The sequence below is a fragment of the Chionomys nivalis genome, chromosome 8, assembly GCF_950005125.1.
Source record: "Chionomys nivalis chromosome 8, mChiNiv1.1, whole genome shotgun sequence".
In the NCBI taxonomy this organism is placed as follows: domain Eukaryota; kingdom Metazoa; phylum Chordata; class Mammalia; order Rodentia; family Cricetidae; genus Chionomys; species Chionomys nivalis.
This window is the reverse complement of record NC_080093.1, coordinates 27,881,339-27,900,489: the sequence shown is the minus strand read 5'-3', so window position 1 is coordinate 27,900,489 and position 19,151 is coordinate 27,881,339. Positions and strand designations below refer to the sequence as shown.

The 19,151-nt window shown below is 39.2% G+C and overlaps 1 protein-coding gene across 2 annotated transcripts in view; it reads right to left on the bottom strand.

The window, feature by feature from the left end:
* Positions 1-19,151, bottom strand: part of Prkg1 (protein kinase cGMP-dependent 1) — a 1,098,375-nt gene that overhangs the window by 371,219 nt on the left and 708,005 nt on the right. For both annotated transcript variants that reach the window (XM_057777191.1, XM_057777190.1), the window contains exon 4: positions 8,023-8,128. In XM_057777191.1, the coding sequence (XP_057633174.1) occupies positions 8,023-8,128 (106 nt within the window). The remainder of the gene's footprint in view (positions 1-8,022; positions 8,129-19,151) is intronic.

Sequence of the window (19,151 nt, the reverse complement as noted above, 5' to 3'; positions counted from 1 at the left end):
GGCCTGTAAGAATATTAATAAAAACATTGGCTTTGCTTATTTTTAATATTGGATAAGAGGAAAAGTTTGTGATGGGTTTAGAAACTTCATTCTTGAAGAGTGACTGAAGAGACCAAAGGAATATAAAGCCTACATGAGACTAAATCCATGGTCCAAAACTCCTCTCTGAAAACAGAAAACACCACTAATCAATCGCTGTTGTAGCTTATCCCAGCAATAACCTGAACATGAGGGCAGACGTGACAGGATGCCCAGATGGCTGTGAATACACAAACCCCAATTCCTGGCTGAACTGTCTCTTATTCAGGTAAGCCAGTTTGGACCCAAGATTCTGTTAGTTCACATCAAAGTGCACAGAAGATTAAATTGCATTAAGCCTCAAATTCTTCTAAATTCAGTCATTTGGTTCTTACTATCAGTCAGATCACAGGAGTAAAATCTTATCTACTGACAGGGGCCAGGGTGACAGAAACCGCGGTGACAGAGAGCACTTAGAGAGGGTTGCAGAGATGTTTCGGCCTAACTACGGACCATGGGAAGAAGTCTCAAAATGCTAATACATTCCTCACCTAGGGTATTATGAGATCCAGTGAAACTTCAATAACATACATGTTACATAGGGATAATAAGGTTACCTTTCCAATACATATATCGAAAACACATTCATTTAATCATAAGTTAGATATCTATACAAGTATTATTGTTTCAGATAATAGGTGAGAAGTACAAACTAGATTTGGAACTTACTTCATGGTGATGACAATAAGGAATAGAGAAACTTTACAGAGTACCCAAATCAAATTTTTTATTTACATTTTATAGTATGTTTTATTGGTTCATCTCTTAGGAGTGGGGTGAGTATAAACCTTTAGAAAAGTTTATCAATAATCCTCTTATATGTAACAAGCTATAAGTACTGGTCATAGGGAAAATAAAAACATAAAAAATTTTAAGCTGTTGGTGAGAGTGTCAAATCAAACTTTTTACTGGTGAGGTATCGATAGAGGACAGAATCACAGTCTAGCACTAGGGTTTACCAAGGCTCTCCCATCCTCTTTGGCACCTCAGATGTGACACTGCAAAGGCTCTCATACGGGACATAGCTCTGGGCTTTGGTTAGATCTCCCAGGAGACAGGGGTTCCCGGAGAAGGATAAACCATGGAAGTCATAGTTGTAAAATTTGAAACATATCTAATGCCCTTAAAAGCTAGAAAGTGAATACAAAGCTGAACAGCCACCTGTACCCTTCAAGGGTTGCAAACTGCAACTTTCTATTCATTTAAATGTAAGATGTGAACTTTGGCATTTAACTATGTCCAATTTGGTTGTTTCATGGTTTTCCCTAGGAGGCATAAAGAAGTGTCTATTTGTCCCAGATGGGACACTAATAGCCCCAAGTGTTCCATCCAAGTCCAGGATGGTGAACCAATAAGTTTATTGGGCGTACTTATAGAATTATGGGTGACTCACCACCAGAAAAGTCTTCTTCCCCAGAACAACAGCAGAGTTTGCAGGTGCACCATTAAAGACATTCCGCCCCCAGCCAACCTTCCTCATCCTATTTATTCTATTGGTCACTAAAACAACAGCAGCCAGGACAAATGGAAGAGTGACTGTAACCTCCAGTTTCTTTCTGGTGACCCTCTCCTCTCTTTCCATCTTTCCAGAATAGCTTGCATGAGACATGGCTATCACTGTATTGGCCTGTTTGGTTTGGGTTTAGGTTTTGTGCTCTCTCTCTCTCTCTCTCTCTCTCTCTCTCTCTCTCTCTCTCCTTCCCTCCCTCCTTCCTTCCTCCCTTTCTTTTTTTCTCTTTCCTTCCTTTTTTGAAGTTTTGAGGCAGGGTCACTCTATATACCAGGTTTTTCCTTCCTTCCTTGCTTTATTTTATCTTTCTTTCTTTCTTTCTTTCTTCCTTTCTTTCTTTCTTTCTTTCTTTTTGGATTTTTGAGGCAGGATCTCACTCTATAGGCAAGGTTGGCTTCAAACACATAGCAATTCCCCTTCCTCTGTTTCTTGGGTTCTGGTATTACATAATCTACCACATGTGACTTATTCTGCTTATATCACTGTTGTGCTTGTGGGTCACACCCTTCTGAGGATCATCCCAGCAATTCTGCTTTATGCCAGGAGGTATTAATGCCACATTCAGAAGAAATAGCTCCAGACCAACATCAGGAAAGATAAATCAGAGCATAACGCCTGTCTTGGGGGAAAGCCAGGCCTATTTTTAGACATATTACTTGTATTTAGTGGATCCTCATAGATTATACTTCAAAATTTCCTCTTAAAGACAGATGACAATGTCCATTAAAAGGGAATATAGAAAACATAAAGAAAAAAGACCATGTTACTGAAGCAGTAAGAGAATGAGAAAGGAGGAGAGGGTAATCATGTTGACATGCAAGGTCTTGGGGACAAGGGTAGACTAGAGTGACTTTCCTTTAGAGTGATAGAAAATTATGGGCAGATTTTCTGTAAGAGGAAGATGTATGCCTAGCTGCCTTACAAAATGATTCTCTCAAAGAAAAAGTTTCATAAGACCCCTCTTTTGTCTCTGTTTTGTCTGTGAAACAAGTAACATAAACAATGTCTATCACTATCATTGACATCACCATCATCATAATTGTTGTAACCATCATAAACTGTGTCTATCACCATCATCGACATCATCGTCATAAATAAGAGCCCATCACCATAATTGTTGTAACCATCATAAACCATGGCCCATCACCATAATTGGCATTACTATCATAAACCACGGTTGATCACCATCATTATCATCACTATCATAAACTATGGTCCATTACTGTCATTGCCATAACCACCACAGTATGGAGCTAAACAAAATCTCAGTTCATATCAACAGAGCCCACTGGTCACACAGTTATATCCTGATGGTTCCTTGCATGTAGAAACACTACCAGCAGTAGCACCAGAAGATATGCTCAGAAGGAAACAATTTAAATTAACAATGGAAGTTGTTTGACTCATTTTCTAAAGCCATGGCAAATGACAAAGAACTGACAGATAGCCATCATGCCACACTTCCTAGCCCTGGCCCTTGAGCCATTTTCATTCCTTTATCAGTCACTGTATTTGACTTACATTGGGTTGTGCTTGCAGAGTAACATCTGTGTTTACATCAGGGAATGTATAACACAGGCAAAGAATAGAAATAACTAAGTAAAGATGCAAAATCACAATCTGATGTGGCATGGAACAGCAAAGAGGGGGCCAAACTGTGTGATTGACGGTTACAATCAGGATAAATATACTGAAATCAAAATGAAAGCCAACTTTGACAAAAAGGAAACACTCTCTACTAGTAGAACTACTAGCCATTTACATGTATGTACCTAGCATGAACTGAAATTATCAAAGAAAATTCTATACCTGTGTTAAAGAGTCTACAGGGTCAACATTAGTAGCTGGAGTGTTGGCAGAACGAAAAAGAGCCAAATTACCTAGTGTTATGTTTACTTCCTTAGTAGCCATTGAATGCCTTCCTCTGGCTAGGTCTTACCTACCAAAACTGTGACTATCAAACAGAAATTTGGAGATGTACTAACTTACTACAGGACCAGCTTCCACCAACCTAGAGACTAGGATGTTGTTAGATAATTTGTGATAGAGATGTCCTTGAGTTGCTGTAACCCATCTGTTTGCTGTTTCTACCAATGTATTTGAAAAGTGCTTTGATGGATGTGCTCCGAGACTGAAAAACTTGGGACAATTTTTCCATGAAACATGGTATTTGGGACAAGCTTATTTTTGTTTCTGTTTTTGGGGAAGGGTTTCACGACACAGCCCTCTCGAGGCTAGAACTCAAGAATCTGCAAGGCTGTGTCTCCCGAGTGTGTGTGCCACACACCATGCCTCATAACAAATTGTCTCCTATTCCCTTTGATGAGGGAGTTGTGCCTTGAGTTCACACCAGTGTGTTCATCTCCAAATGTCTGTGCTTATTTAGGAAAACAAGAAGGGAAAATACCAATGGGAGATGATGGCCCTGACACAGATACACTTCCTCTCAACCCTGACACTCCAGACATTCCTCCCTTTTAGGATATGAAATGAGACTCCCACTGAGAATTGTCATTATATTATTATATCATAATATTAATATATTATCATTTCCTAAACCCTTTTCAAACAATGTTGCAATTGCTTTGCCTCTTTATCAACACAAGATAACTTTAAATCTAAGTTTTTATTTAGCAGTCACAGAGAGAAATATGCTCCCACACCTACCACAGAGCACTAAAGAGACCTTTAAACTATTTCATCTTTTTATAATATTAAGATATGTAACCCTTTTTCAACATGAAGTCAAAAAGAAAACATTGGATTGAGTTGACCATGCAAAACTTTAGTCTTTTATATTATACAAATGAGCAGCAAGTAAAAGTGCTTTTAAAGTAACAAATAGAGTAGTAAGTGACTCTAAATTCATAATATACAATTTTAATTGATTTTAGAATTGTAAGTTTTAGCAAGATTTTTCATCATTTCCCTTTGGGTGTTGTTATGCCCTTCTACTTTTAATTTACTTTTATTTTATGTGTGTCAATGTTTTGTTTGCATGCATGTCTGTGCACCACATGAGTGCAATACCTGAGTGATGTAGGAGTGTCTTCTATCTATCTGTTGCTTTCATTGGTTAATTAATAAAGAAAACTGCTTGGCCTGATAGGTCAGAACATACGTAGGTGGGGAAGACAGAACAGAATGCTGGGAAGAAGGCAATGAGTCAGACACCATAAAGCCAGCTGCCAGGTCAGACAGACTGAATCTTTCCTAGTAAGCCACCACTTCGTGGTGCTATACAGATTACTAAATATGGGGTAAAACAAGATGAATTAGCCAATAAGAGGCTGAAACTAATGGGTCAGGCAGTGTTTAAATGAATACAGTTTCTGTGTAATTATTCTGGGGCTAAGCTAGCCATGCGGGAGCAGGGTGGGATGAAAAGCAGGCCTGTTCGTCTCATCACTACACCTGGGGAGACCAGAAGAGGGCGTCAACTCCTCTGAGACTAGAGACAGATATTTGTAAGCCACCATATGGGTTTGGGAAACTAAACTTAGGTCTCTAGAAGAGCAGCCAATGCTTTTAACTGCTGAGCCATACTCCAACCCTGTTACACCCCTGTTTTTAAAAGCCTCAAAAAAAAAAAATCAATGACATTAAGAACAATTGCCCTAGGAACGTGTGGGAAGAATGGATGCTCTTCACTATTTGAGTTTCGTGGGCATGAGACCTGCACCTTAGCAGAGGGTTTGCACTCATTAGGAACCCATTCTTGATTTAATGTTGGGCTGTCATCACGAAATTTTAGACAATTTTTGAAAGGTGGGAGCCTGTATTAACATTTGCACTGAACCTTGAAAAGCATGTATTAACATGTCAACTATCAGCAAAGTGATGTATCTTGTGCCAAAGAAAAATAATAAAATGTTTGAGAAATATCCCTCTCCTAACAAGTGCATAGGAATAAGAATAATAACAGAATTCTAATCAAAGAGAGTGGGCAATAAAATGTGCAATAGAGGTGAAACTACAGAGGAAAAGGGTCTCCGCTACTGAGATCAGCATCAGCGGGAAAGAAAGCTTTTAATTGGATTCAAACGAAGAAAAAAAAAGATGTAACCAATGACAACTGGGAGGAAAGGCAGAGATGAGTGTGTTGTAGGAAAGGCCGGAAATAGGCTCATGGTCGCGTGGAATCACTTGGTTTGTGTATCTCAAGAACCCAAGCTGAGAAAACTCGTCAGCTGTTGGTGGAGAAGGGCCTAGAGCATCCAGCCAATGAGAATATCAATCATCTAAGACTAGCTGTGAGCTACTAAACGGTTGGAGAAGTGGAGTCAGTAAATCACAGTCCCGGTTTCAGAAGATTAAAGCACACAGAGTGGGCACCTTGACAACTCTAGGATCTCGGCAGTACTGTGCTAGTTAACACACAGCACAGTGGCCAGCTGCAAGGTAATGACATCAAAGTTAGTAGTGCCCACTCCTCTTTTATTCTACCTGTCAATTCTGCTTGACTTAAGCTAATGAACAACAACAAAAAAAAAACACTAACTCTAGAGAACCATTAATATTCAAAGTGTCAAAAACAGACTGTAAAACTAAGGCAGCTCTGAATACACACACACACACACACTCACACTAAAACAGTGCCAGTAGAAAAGAAGGTCTTCCTAGAATCATCCAAAAGAGCATTTGCCACATGGCCCATTCCTTGCTATTACAAATCATGGAAACGAGAATCAGCATCTTAAGAACTCAAGCTGAGATATTCCACACAAATGACAAGCCCCAGCCCCCACACAGGCATGTTATTGATCACCCACTGAAGTTTTCATCAGGGTGTCGTCAGATCAATAGCTTTGCACTTTAAGGCTTTCAATGAATATGCATTCTTTATTGTTCTCTCAGTCTCTCAACACACACACGTACAGCAGTGAACAAACGCATATCCTCCCACACAAATATGGCAGCTTAATAATTTAATTTCCTTTCAAACTATCCCAAACGTCAAAGGAAATTTATATTTCCACCTCTCCGCATCTAATCACACCAAGGGGAAACAAAAACACCCCGCTGACATTGAACTATTTTAATATATTATTACTTGATATCAAATTAGAATTTTATTGCCCCTTCAGCAGGAATATAACAAAAAGATTTCATGTGGAAATGAAAAATGTATAAAAGATGAAGCAGAAGCAAAATTAATTAACAGAAATACCCAAGTAAAGGACATTAAAATTGCATTCTATGAAACCTCAATAGGTATCTGCTAAGATATATTACTGAAATAAAATGTGAATTTGGCTTGTTAGCTCCATTTTAACCACTTATTCACACAAAGTTAAACTGTAGAAATAAAAAGTTTAATATTCTAGTCCTCAAAAAGGAAACCCTGGTGTGCACTGTCCTTTTTACACATAACCTATACATTGCTGTTTAATAATGTTTGAGTTTTAAAAAGTAAACAATGCAAATTTTGGATGTGTTGATGTGTATGCACAGGGTGTGTGGGTGTGTGTGTGTGTGTGTGTGTGCGTGCACACATGCGCACTAACAAAAGGACATGCGGTATCCTGCTCTACCACTCTCTCCACCTTAGTCTCTTAAAACAGGGTCTCTTGATGAGCCTGGACCTCACCATTTTAGCTAGCCTGGCTGGCAGGTAAACCCCAGCAGATGTCCATCTCAGGCCTGCCCCCACCACGTTGGGGCTGAAGACATGTATGCAGCCATGTTTAACATTTTTCTATGTCCCCAAACCTGTGTAGCAAGCATTCTGAATCACTCAGTAATCTCCTAGCCCCTCCAATACAAAATATACTTAGTCACTAGAATTGTCAATGTTCCTTTCAAAAATTATACATATATGTATATATATATGCCTAAAGTAACGCATATGTTAAAGTTTAATGACAGTGAATATCAGTGTTTTTCTAAGAAATGAGAAGTAGGTTTTCTATTAAGATCCTCGTCGTATATTGAGGTATCATAATAATCTACGAATTAAAAAGGAACTGGAAATAAATTAATTTGGGAAATCAATCTCAGGATTTCAGGCTAATGAGCTGCCTTGTGGAATGTTTCTTCTTTAGCTGTATTACTTTTCCTACGGAAATCCACGGGAGACAGCTAGGAGAGGCACTGCAGTTCAGAGGAAGTAGTGTAAACTCGTTAGCCACTAGATTGTGAGAATGAGCATCCTTTCCTGCTCAAGTAAATTCTCATTTGTGTCTCTGAGAAAACTCTGCTTGTCTGATATGCTGAGTAAAATTTGGATGTCTTGACTTAAACATACATCCTGGGAACCAGCAGCAGAAATAAAACAAGGCTCATCCAAAGTCTGGCCCTTCCACAGGTTGGCAGACAATTAACACTGAGATAAAGCACACACACATAGTACATGCACACACACACACACACACACACACACATTTCAAAGAGGCACCAGCATCTTCCAAATGAAAAGAAAACAAATGCCCTACCTTTTTAAAAATTCCATGTACTCGGTGTGCTTGATGAGTCCTGTCCTCATCATTATTGTTTGAAAACATTGTCGATCGATGGCCCAGAGTTTCACGTTTACAAGAGCTAGAGGAAGAAAAGACAAAGCAATCAGGGGAAAATTAATTAGAGAATCTTACTTGTGAACAGCATCCTGTAAAGAGATCAGTTCTTTGTGAGACGTATAGAAAGCATTAACCGTTTGCACACATTTAAAATCAGAGGACTAAGCTGTCCCGTTTCATCAAAGTCAGTTAATCTGGCAGCAACATGTGGTTCCTGGTTTTCTATCTAATATTATTAACTACCAAGAAGCTTCCTATTGCCCTTATGCCCCTGTCCATCCATCCAAAAGCACACAGTAAAGATTGTTCATGAAGGAAATAGCATAAGGTAAAAAGAGGCTCCCAGGAAATTCTCCCTGGTAATACCCACAAGATTATTAATGATCCACATAATCCTATTTTAATTATTAAAAAGTACAAATAAAATAATTAACTTCCACTTTGACGAATTTTACATAATTGAAATAATAATTATCCAGCAATTTCTACACAATGCTTGTTTAACATATTGTAACTTGTGCACAAACCATGTAGAAGTTTTATTAGGTTTTTTGAATTTTAATTTCTCTCTTACATCTTCTGTCTTTGACAATGTACAATTAAACGTTGAGGCTGAATACCACAGAAACATTAACATCCATGATTGATAGACAAGATTCAGAACAAAATGATGGCAGGTGTTATAGAACGCAATACAACAATTTATCAAGGTAAACTTATGAAGGAAAAGAAGAGCATATTGGGGGCTGGAGAGACCAGCAGTTAGAATCTCTAGTATCATCTAGGGGACCCAGGCTTGAGTCTCAGCACCCACATGGCAGCTCACAACCATTTGTAATTGCATTTCAGGACATCTAATGTCCTCCGCTGGCCTCCACAGGTACTAGACAAGCATGTTGTGCACAAATGTGCATGTATACCATATATCCATACACATGAATTTTTAAAAAGTTAAAAGATAAGTATTATCAAAATCTTGGTAGATGAACCTGTGTGGTAGGTATATGATATGTTTATTATAGTCTCTATCTTTATGCATATCTTAATATTTTCATAATGGAAAATATGATGTCAGCATGTGTGTTGATGCAATGTGATAAAATATATCTTCTACATTCTGAGAGATTGGAACTTTTTCTGGATCTCATAGACAGAGTTAAGAAGATACCTTGAGGTCACTTAAGACCGCTGTCCTCCTGTGTTCTCAGTCTGTTTGTCTAATCCACTTTTAAGAGAACAATGTAACAATCAACCTTACTTGCCTTGGAATTTTCATATAATCAACTTCTACAATTAAAGTCAATGCATAGCTGTAATCTTAAATTATGTACTTGTGTATGTCCTTGACCCAGAATAAGGCATGTGAATCATTTGCTGAAAGCAGCAAATACAGAGATAGAACACAATCTTCTAAAATGAATATCCACCATGAATGTTGAATGCAACCAGATTCAGATATTGCTTGATAAACGGTGCGGTTTTTAGTACTGACTGTTAGTGGTCAGTTGAGATCAGTTGGAACCAGCCACTTAGTCACTGTAAAAACTCTGCTAGAGAGAATGCAGGGTATGCTATTCCTTCCACGGGTGATGGTTTCTGTGCTAGTCAATAAACACAGAGTGAAGCCCTTTGTTAGGGACAGAGACACAAAGACAGAAGACACAGACATACACAGACCGAACACAGACAAGCAGACAAAACAGACAAACACAGACAGACAGACTTTAGGCTGGTACCGAATCAGATTCATACGACAGACAGCTGGAGGATGAAATATGGGCAAACATGAAGTGAATAATTCACATCTGAACTTGATATTGGATAAATAATTTCGAGAGGAAGAGTGTTTTATTTCTTTCCTTAGTGTCATACTGGGGTGCATTTCAGAGTTACTCACTAATGTGCTTAATCCACTCAAGCCTGAGAACTTTAAAAGACAGAAAGGACCATATACTATACTTGAAAATACAGGAGGTGCCCCAAAACCAGGCGATGGTGGCACACACTTTTAATCCCAGAGTTCAGGAGGCAGAGGCAGGTGAATCTCTGAGTTCGAGGCCAGCCTTTTCTATAGAGTGAGTTCCAGGAGAAATCAAAAACTACACAGTAAACCCTGTCTCAAAATAATCAAAACATAAATAACAACAATAATAATAAAAAGAATAGGCGATGTGACAGCAGATGGTACTTAGTGAAACTACGGGGTGGAGCCTCGAGACAATTAGCTCTAGTGAACATAGTTAAACTAAGAATTGGGTTAGGAGGGCAGAAATGTCGTCACCATAGTGAGCATACACATGGGCCTTGAGAGGATAGGACAGGGGCAGCATGAAAGGAACAGGAGAGAAAGAAGATAAATGAATGGGATGGTAGACTAAAGCAAACTCAGCTCTAGAATTTTACCTAACTTTCTTTGCAAATCTCTTTGAGGCTAAGAACTGGAATGTGGTTTCTGTCTTGAGTAGTTTGTCAGTGGTGAAAAACATTCAGTAAAGCAGAAAAGGAAGAAAGCAGGAGGAAGTCAGCTATGCACGGCTCCTTGCTGAAAGCTTGTGAAAATGACACTTCTTCACACAGTCATCACAGGTATTCTCTAGCCATAGGCTAGCTCTCCCGATGACAACCTTGGTTCCAGAACACCTGTTTACTTAACACAAGCCATAGGTTTATACGATATACAAAGAGGTGCACCATTAGGACAGACGACTTGAGGATAGACCCACAAGGGAGACCCTGGGAAATGATAAAGTTGAAGTGGAGTGGATGACGTGTACATGGTTTGGAAAGACCTGGAAGGAAAGTCCAACTAGAAATGAGCTATAGAGACCAGCATCATAAAGCAGCAGCAAATGGCTGAGACTTGTGGCATAATTTGAGAGTGAGCCGATACAGGACTCTGAAACACAGGCTTATGAAGTGGGAATTCATTTGATCGATAATGTAAAGCTGTTAGAGATCTTTGGGATACAAAATGAAACAAAGAAAATAACCAAAATTGAAAAGAATATGACTTGAGTACACCAATGTGTTTTTAAATGTTTATATGTAATAAAATAAGAAATTCCAAACTTATCATTTTTAGCGGGTATTAGGTATGGTGCATATATGTATACCTACCACCAAAGGAAAAATTAGGTTGCACAATCAATGCTCCTGATTTTTTATATTTAACATTTTTATTTTTATTGTGTTTATTGTGCAGGCTGTGCATGTCAGGGCATGTGTGTAGAAATCAAAGGATGATTTGCAAGTGTAAATTCTTCCCTTCCACTATGCGGGTACCAGAGATTGGACTTGGCTCCTTGGCTTGGTGTCAGACGTCCCTACACACTGAGCCATTCTGCTGGCCCTAATGTCACTATTGTTTTAAAATGATGATTAACTGACACACATGCACAGTTTTCAGACACACATTAGATGATGGCTAGAAATGGAATGACTGAGTGAAGGTCGGGGTGGATGCATCTGAAAACCATAGCTCTGCAGGTAGAAAAGGTTTAATATTTCCACCCTCTGAGCAGAAGTGCATGAGGTGTCCTTTCTAGATTCTGAGAGCTACGGCCATCGTGACAGCGAGAAACACATTCTAGAAGGGACACATATTAGTTTAGGAGAGCCCCGAGTCAAATGGTCTACAGACCAGCAAGGGTAACAATAAATGAGAGCTCATATAGAATCTGTTGGGCATTGTAGTAAGATGACTAAAGCTCGGTAAGGAAAACCTTCTTAGTAATTCACAAGGTTCACAGTTTCAGACAAGGAGTGGAGCATTTAGTGAGGCCACAAGCAACTCAGGGATCAAGAAAGAATATTGTAGACTATGGCAGCAATAAGACTAAGAGCAAAGGCCTGGAGATTTGGGCATGTGTGGAGCGTATGTGTATATCCTGGTGTATATCTCTGTATGGAAGGGTGTCTGTGTGTATCTGTGTGGCCATGTGTGTCTACATGTATCAGTGTGTGTGTTCCTATGTGACTCTATGACTGAGTGACATATGTGATCACATGTGACTAATATTGCATTTATCTCTTATATGTATGTTTCATGCTTCCTTCAACAACAAATATATATGTTCTTCCAGAGACAAGTTCCTTGTTTCTTTCTATTTCTCAGTAGAAAGAGGCTTTCATTGACAAGCATTAGACATATAATCTTCCAAGGGAGAAAAACAAGGACTTGTCCTACCCAGCTGTAATGCCCACAGATAACAACAACTGAATGGCAAGATAGCCCATACTTCTTGATAAATAAAATTTACATACATGAAGTTCACCTCAAAAATCCTCACTTGAGAATATAAGCCTACATTATTTCACATGTTATAATCAAGTCTCCAAACTGAAATTATCAGATTTCACTATCCATATATATTAATGACTTCGAAAAATGAGCTTACATAATTCAACGATTTGCTTACTTGGGCTACTAAAATGTCCCTAAGTGAAATTTCATTTCAGACAATATTGCTTCATGATAATGAACATGGGTTGATGAAAGAGAAAATTTATCCATGACCTTGAGCAACATGCCAAAGCCTTTCTGCACTTTAAGCCATAGCATGTTAGTGATATTGGCATTTTACAGGTAGGTAAGCATGACCTGAGTTATCATTAAAAATGCAATTTCAGAGCTGTGATTAACATCTTGCTTAAGTTGCCTGCAGGGGTGGAAGTCTGTTGCTCCCTTAAAGAGACCGTTAAAAGAAATCTTTCATTTATCTTTGATTTTTAAGTGTCTTCTTTATCTCTACAGGGAACCATCTCTGCATTAGTGAAATACCTGAGACTCTCATGATGACGGCTGAAGCTAAACTGTGACAACACAAGCTACTGTCACCGCTGCAAACTAAGGACAAGACTCTGTTGCTGAAGATAACACACTCAGGACACAGGACTTCCAGAAATGGGGCTGGAAATTACCAGCAAGCCTCTCCCTGGGGACTAGAGCTTGTGGTACCGGAAAGAGACATGCAACCTGCCAAGGGGGAAAAAATAAGGATTTGTCCTAGCCAGCTGGAATGTCTGCAAACAACAACGACCAAGGAGCAAGATATACTTACATCCTGCGGGAAACCAACAGCGGTCTAATTGGACTTCAGGTCCTCTAAATGGAAGGAAATTCATGCCTAGTACCACTCATTAACCGAGTTCATTATCTGTGGCTGGTAAGTTGAGGTACACTAAGAGGGCCTAGGCCCACTGTGGTGGCTTGGACGAGAATGGTCCCCATAGGGTCATATATTTGCATGTAGTTGGTGAACTGCTTGAGAATGATTAGAAGGATTAGGAGGTATGACCTTCTTGGAGGACATATGTCTCTGAGGGTGGGATTTGAGGTTTTGAAAGCCCATCCCAGGACTAGTTGATGCCCCCCCCCCCCCATCTGACCACTTCCTATCGATCAGGACATAAAGCCCCTGGCTACAGCCATGTCTGAGCTGGCATAATGCCTATCTACTTCCCATGATGATGATAACAGATTAAGCCCTGAAACTGGAAGCAAGCCCCTAGTTAAATGATTTATTTTATAAGAACTGCCTCGGTCATTGTGTCTCTTCACAACAATAGAAGAATAACTAACACAACCAGTATAACTTCTAACTTTATTCTAAATGCTTCTCCATATACCCATAGATAAGTATATCTTTCACTCTTCATCAAAGAAGCTTCTTTGTGTACCTGAGACCAAAATTCCACAACTGATCAAAATACAGAGAATGACTGCGAAGTACTCACAATTGATATGTCTACCACACAGCCCCTACAACTAAGCCTCAGGAAACATCACAGAAAAAAGCAGCGGAACAATTTGATGAGTCAGAAGGCCAGGACACTGCTGATATGTCCTCTATATGACACAGGGAAACTACACCAGAAAATGCCAACAATACGGTTGCCTAAACAAGATCTGAGATATGGCAACACCAACTGTCATGTCAACATGGAGGGGGGAGTTTTCCCAAGGTTCCACCCCTATATGAAGAGCTACATGGAATTAATAGATACTGAGAGAAGCCGTTCTCTCCAGGAATAATGTCCCTGATAGGTTATCCAATTCCAAGAGGACAACCCTAACTATATCTGAGTAACACCAAGTGAACTCAGGAAGTTGCATATGTGTCTATGTGTCTGTGTGTGTGTGTGTGTGTGTGTGTGTGTGCAAATAATAATAATAGGCCATAAATTTAAGAAGTAGCATGGTGGATACACAGGAAAAGCTGGAGGAGGTGAGGGTAATATTACAATACTCATATATGAAATCTCAAAAATAAAATAAAATTTAAAAGATCTATAAAGACAACAGGCAGAGATCAAAAAGCCATCTTTCTTTGCACTGAAGCATACTTCTAAAAGTCTCGCCTGAAGCACACTATGTTCTCACACTGAAGCCACATTTCTTGAAGGGGAAACACACTCTGAGATTTCTAAGCACAAAAGTGGAATGGATGTCTTCAAGACAGGGAGCAACTGGCTGTCCCTTACAGAAAACCACGATTCCAGAGGATGTCGGCATAAAATTGTGCTAGCCTAAAATCACTAATCTGGATTTAGCTTAACTTCTAGTGAGGAATACACCTGCTGCCCTGAAGAATACAGAGAAAGCATCTATGATGCATACAAGGCCCTGCCAGACTCAAATATTTATTCAGCCTATTTTTATATCATACCAATATGGCTGATGCTAGATATGGAAGTAAAAAAACAAAACAAATTCACAGCCCTGTCTTCAACTTAGGATCTACTACACAGGCTCACAAACTGCCATCTGCGGCAAGGCTGGCCAGTGGTTTGTTTTATCATAGTCTGCTAGAAAAGAATAGATTTTACATTTTTACACAGTAGAAAATTTTTAAATAGAACATATTTTATGACACATGAAAATTATCTGAAATAAATTTCAATATCCGTAAAATTCTTTTTGGTACCCAGACATGCCTGTTCATTTACATATTGTTTCTGGATGAATTGAGTAACTGAGACAGAGACCATATGGAACCCAAAGCCTAAAATATTTCCCATCAGAGGCCCTTTTCAGAGAACACCTCCTGAATCCTGGTCTAGTAGACATGAAAAATTAAGAGCTAAGGTAAGTTTCCAGGACTGTAAATACTCAGGAAAGCAACACATTCTTCCCAGGGGTGGGGAGGGGGCAGTGAGAAGACCTGGCTGAAAGGAGATTTAATGAAGTGATCCTCAAAGCCATGGTTCTTCGCCGCGTGTTATAGACGGAATGTGTTTGTGCCCCAACTTCATTACTTGGAGCCCTAACTACCAGACAAGGTGGTATTAGGAGATGGGGCCTGTAGGAGTTGATTATGTTTAGATGAGGTTAGAGAGAGGGTGCTTAAGCAAGAGGACCAGTGGCCTAATAGGAGGAAATGCAGGCAGACCAGTCTCTCTCTGCACACTTGGACCAAGTGTCCATGTAAGGAAGGGGCCATAACCACATCATGCTTGTGCCCTGGTCTAGGACTTCAGATCAGGAAGACACATGCCTACAGTATTTGTTCTAACCACCTGAATGAGGACAACTGCGGGCATCAGCATAGAACCATGAAGAAAACAGAACTCAGAAAATGCTTTTTTTAAAAAAATTTTCTGCATATTGGAGAAGATTAAACCTAGGGTCTCACAAATTAGGCATGTACCCCACAGCGGGCCTATATATAATAACCATTATGTTTAAGAACGCTATAGCAAACGTTAGCATGATATAAAAATAGCCGTGGTTTCTGTTGGTGAGGTGTGTTGCTCGCACTTAAAGATTAGAAACAGGTTACATTTCAGCTATAGGGTAGTAAAAATAAAAGTGTGGTGTGCCTCTCTCACATTTAAGAATCCCGTGAATTCTATTAGGGGTATAGGCCCACTGTGGGGTACAATGTTTTAGCGTCTTTCTCTATTAGTTAAATTTTCTGGCAAGGATTACAAAGAGATCTATTTTCTCAAGTGTCCTGGTTAAGTTTTCATCAACTTGAAACAAGTTAGAGCCATCTGAGAAGAGGAATCACAATTGATAAAATGCCTCTATCAGAGTGGCCTGTGAGAAAGTCTCGGGAGCATTTTCTTGACTAATAATTGAGACTGGAGGACCCAGCACATTGGGGCAGTGCCACCCTGGGCATTTGGACCTGGGTGGGAAAAAGGAGCCTAGGCAAACCACGAAGAGCAAGTCAGTTGGCAGTGCCCTCCCTGGCCTCTGCTTCCGCTCCTGTCTTCAGGTTTCTGCCTGGAGACTCTGCCCTGACTTTCCGTCACGGTGGACTATAAGCTGTAAAATGAAATAAACCCCTTTCTCTCCAGATTGCTTTTGATCATGTCATTTATCACAGGCAACAAAAAGCAAAACTGGATAAGTCAGTCATTTCTCAGTGAATCATCTCAGTAGCTGGGACCCACATAAAACGCTTGTTGACTTATAAGAATCACAAGGAAAGAATCCTTAGCTATACTTCTAATTCTCTTTCAACACTGAAGAACAACAACTCCTGCCGTAAGAGGCCCAAGGAATTCTAGAAGTTTCCTGCTGCTGCCCTTTACTTCATGCTGAAATCATCTCTGAACATTCAAATACTTAGTGTAACAGATTCGGGGGCTTGGAAGAGACCTCAAGGGACTCCGTAGAACTCACAACTGTTTCTCAACATTGTAAGGGCATATGTTTTCCTCAAGCTAAATTTCAACTGCCAAATGTTCTGAGACAAATGTTTCATAATTAGAAAAGACCATTTGCTGGAGACCATGCAGCTGAACACACCAATCACCACTGTGCAAATCACTTCCCTGCTAATTCGAAGAACAGGCTGGAAACTTTCTTCTTAGGAGTTATATTTTTAACGACTAAATGATTAAATATGTTGATGCTAATTTATTTGTTATGTGAGAAGGGAATTATAAAACTGGATATTGCTCATGAAAATTATCATTATTGCATATTTAAGAGGAGAAAGTTCGCCATGAATGCAGCTATAATAGTCACCATTCAAACAGACACAGTGTATTGCAACGACCAGAAATAAAGCAAGGAGAGATAGTCCTGCTCTTTCCATTCAACTCTGTCTTACTTCACACCGTGCACAGTAACACTAACTGCCCAGATCACAAATACAATAATTAAAACACTCAGTAAAGGCCAAGCAGTGACTTTTGAAAACAGTTAGCAAAATAATTTTTTAAATTGGACTTTATATATAAAAGTTAAAGGACACTTGAAAGACCAAATGTATAATGATATATTTTAAAGATTTGATGATATAACAATAATCATTACGTGAGTTATCTCTATGAGAACATCTATTAAACACATTCCATGATGTAAATGTATGGTTAATATTTAATAATTGCTGCAGTGCAATGTCCTTACCTACTTTCTCTTAATATGAAAATTGAATCTCATGAAAGTTAATTAATTGCTCAGACCACATATATTATAAAGACTCAGTTTTCTTCTTCTTCTTCTTCTTCTTCTTCTTCTTCTTCTTCTTCTTCTTCTTCTTCTTCTTCTTCTTCTTCTTTTTGGTTTTTTGAGATAGAGTTTCTCTATAGCTTTGGTGCCTTTTCTGGAATTAACTCTGTAGACCAGACTGGCCTTGAACTCACAGAGATCTGTCTGCCTCTGCCTACCAAGTGCTGGGATTAAAGGTGTGCATCGCCACTATACTAAGACTCAGTTTTCTTCTAACACCAAAATTCAGCACTTTTATAAATATGTGCTTCTTAAATTCTAGTACAATTTAGCTTCCTTCAATTTATCTGTTCCTATTAATGACCGATTCATCTTTATTAAATGCTCAAAAGTCACAAAAACAATTAAAATGGAATACAATTTTGATGAAATAGTTGAGGTGGGAATTTCTTTAACTCACATAAGTACGAGTAACCTGCGAATTTCACACAGTTTCAGTGCAAGAGGAGGCATCGGTGGTGTTTGAGCGCTCCTGACAACATCTCTGGGTGTCTGCATGCCCTTCCGGATGAGTGGAGCCAGCAAAAACCTCCTTCTGTGTGGAAGGAACCTTCTGTGTAAGTTCAGAAAGCCTTGCCCTTCTTTTCACCGACTTGTACTTCATGCAGAAGTAACTCAACAGACTTAAAGAATTCATTTTTAAAAGTGACAGCAATGCACACTGTCCTGACTCTAACTACGGCAGTTACCCATGGCAGCTGGAGTGGATGTAGACAGAAGTTCACGTCAATCAGTCATTTTAGCTTGCACGGATTCTAACTCTGTCTCACTGCTTTTTGACTAAAGCCCATAAACACCAATACATAGATATATTCTGATGACTAGCAAGTCTGAGAACGTAGAATAAGATGTAGGGAATTTTTGAGGGGTCCTGCTCTTTCCTCCTCTCACAGGCCTTGCTCACAGCACTGTACTGTGCCACTTTCTAGCTAATGAGCCAAAATTAGATTACTTTAGTAATACTCTTCCATAAAATAAAACTGCTGCTCTTGGAAGGCAGAGGCAGGCAATTCTTTGAATTCAAGGCCAGTCTGGTCTACAGAGCAAGTTCCAGGATGTTACACAAACACATTATATATATATATTATATATATAATACACACATACATATACAATATACATATTGATAAATATAATATGTATATTGTAAATTGAGCCTTAGGAATAGCCAGCAGAAATATTACTGGAAATTAGCAAAAATAATAACAGTGACTAGATAAGCCTTAGGTCAACTGTGACAACCCTGGCGTGTGGCAAAGGTCAGGTACATTAGGCAAAAGAGCAGGAAGGAAAGCAGAAGTCATTTCTGGAGAATATATGAATTTCTGTTTAACATGACTATAGCTTAGGAAACAGCAGTGAAAAGAGGATTTAATAATAGATGTGTGAAGTCTAAAATACCAATTCCATTGTGAAAACGCTAAATATAAGTGTTACATTAAGCTATTGAATTGCATTATCTCACTGTGAAGTGCTTATGAGACACGGGAAGTTAAAAGCCACCTCATTTTGAGGAAATGAAGCTCCCTGCTTCTCAGAATTTGTCCAGGAGTTCCCTATTTTACTTTCTGGAATACTA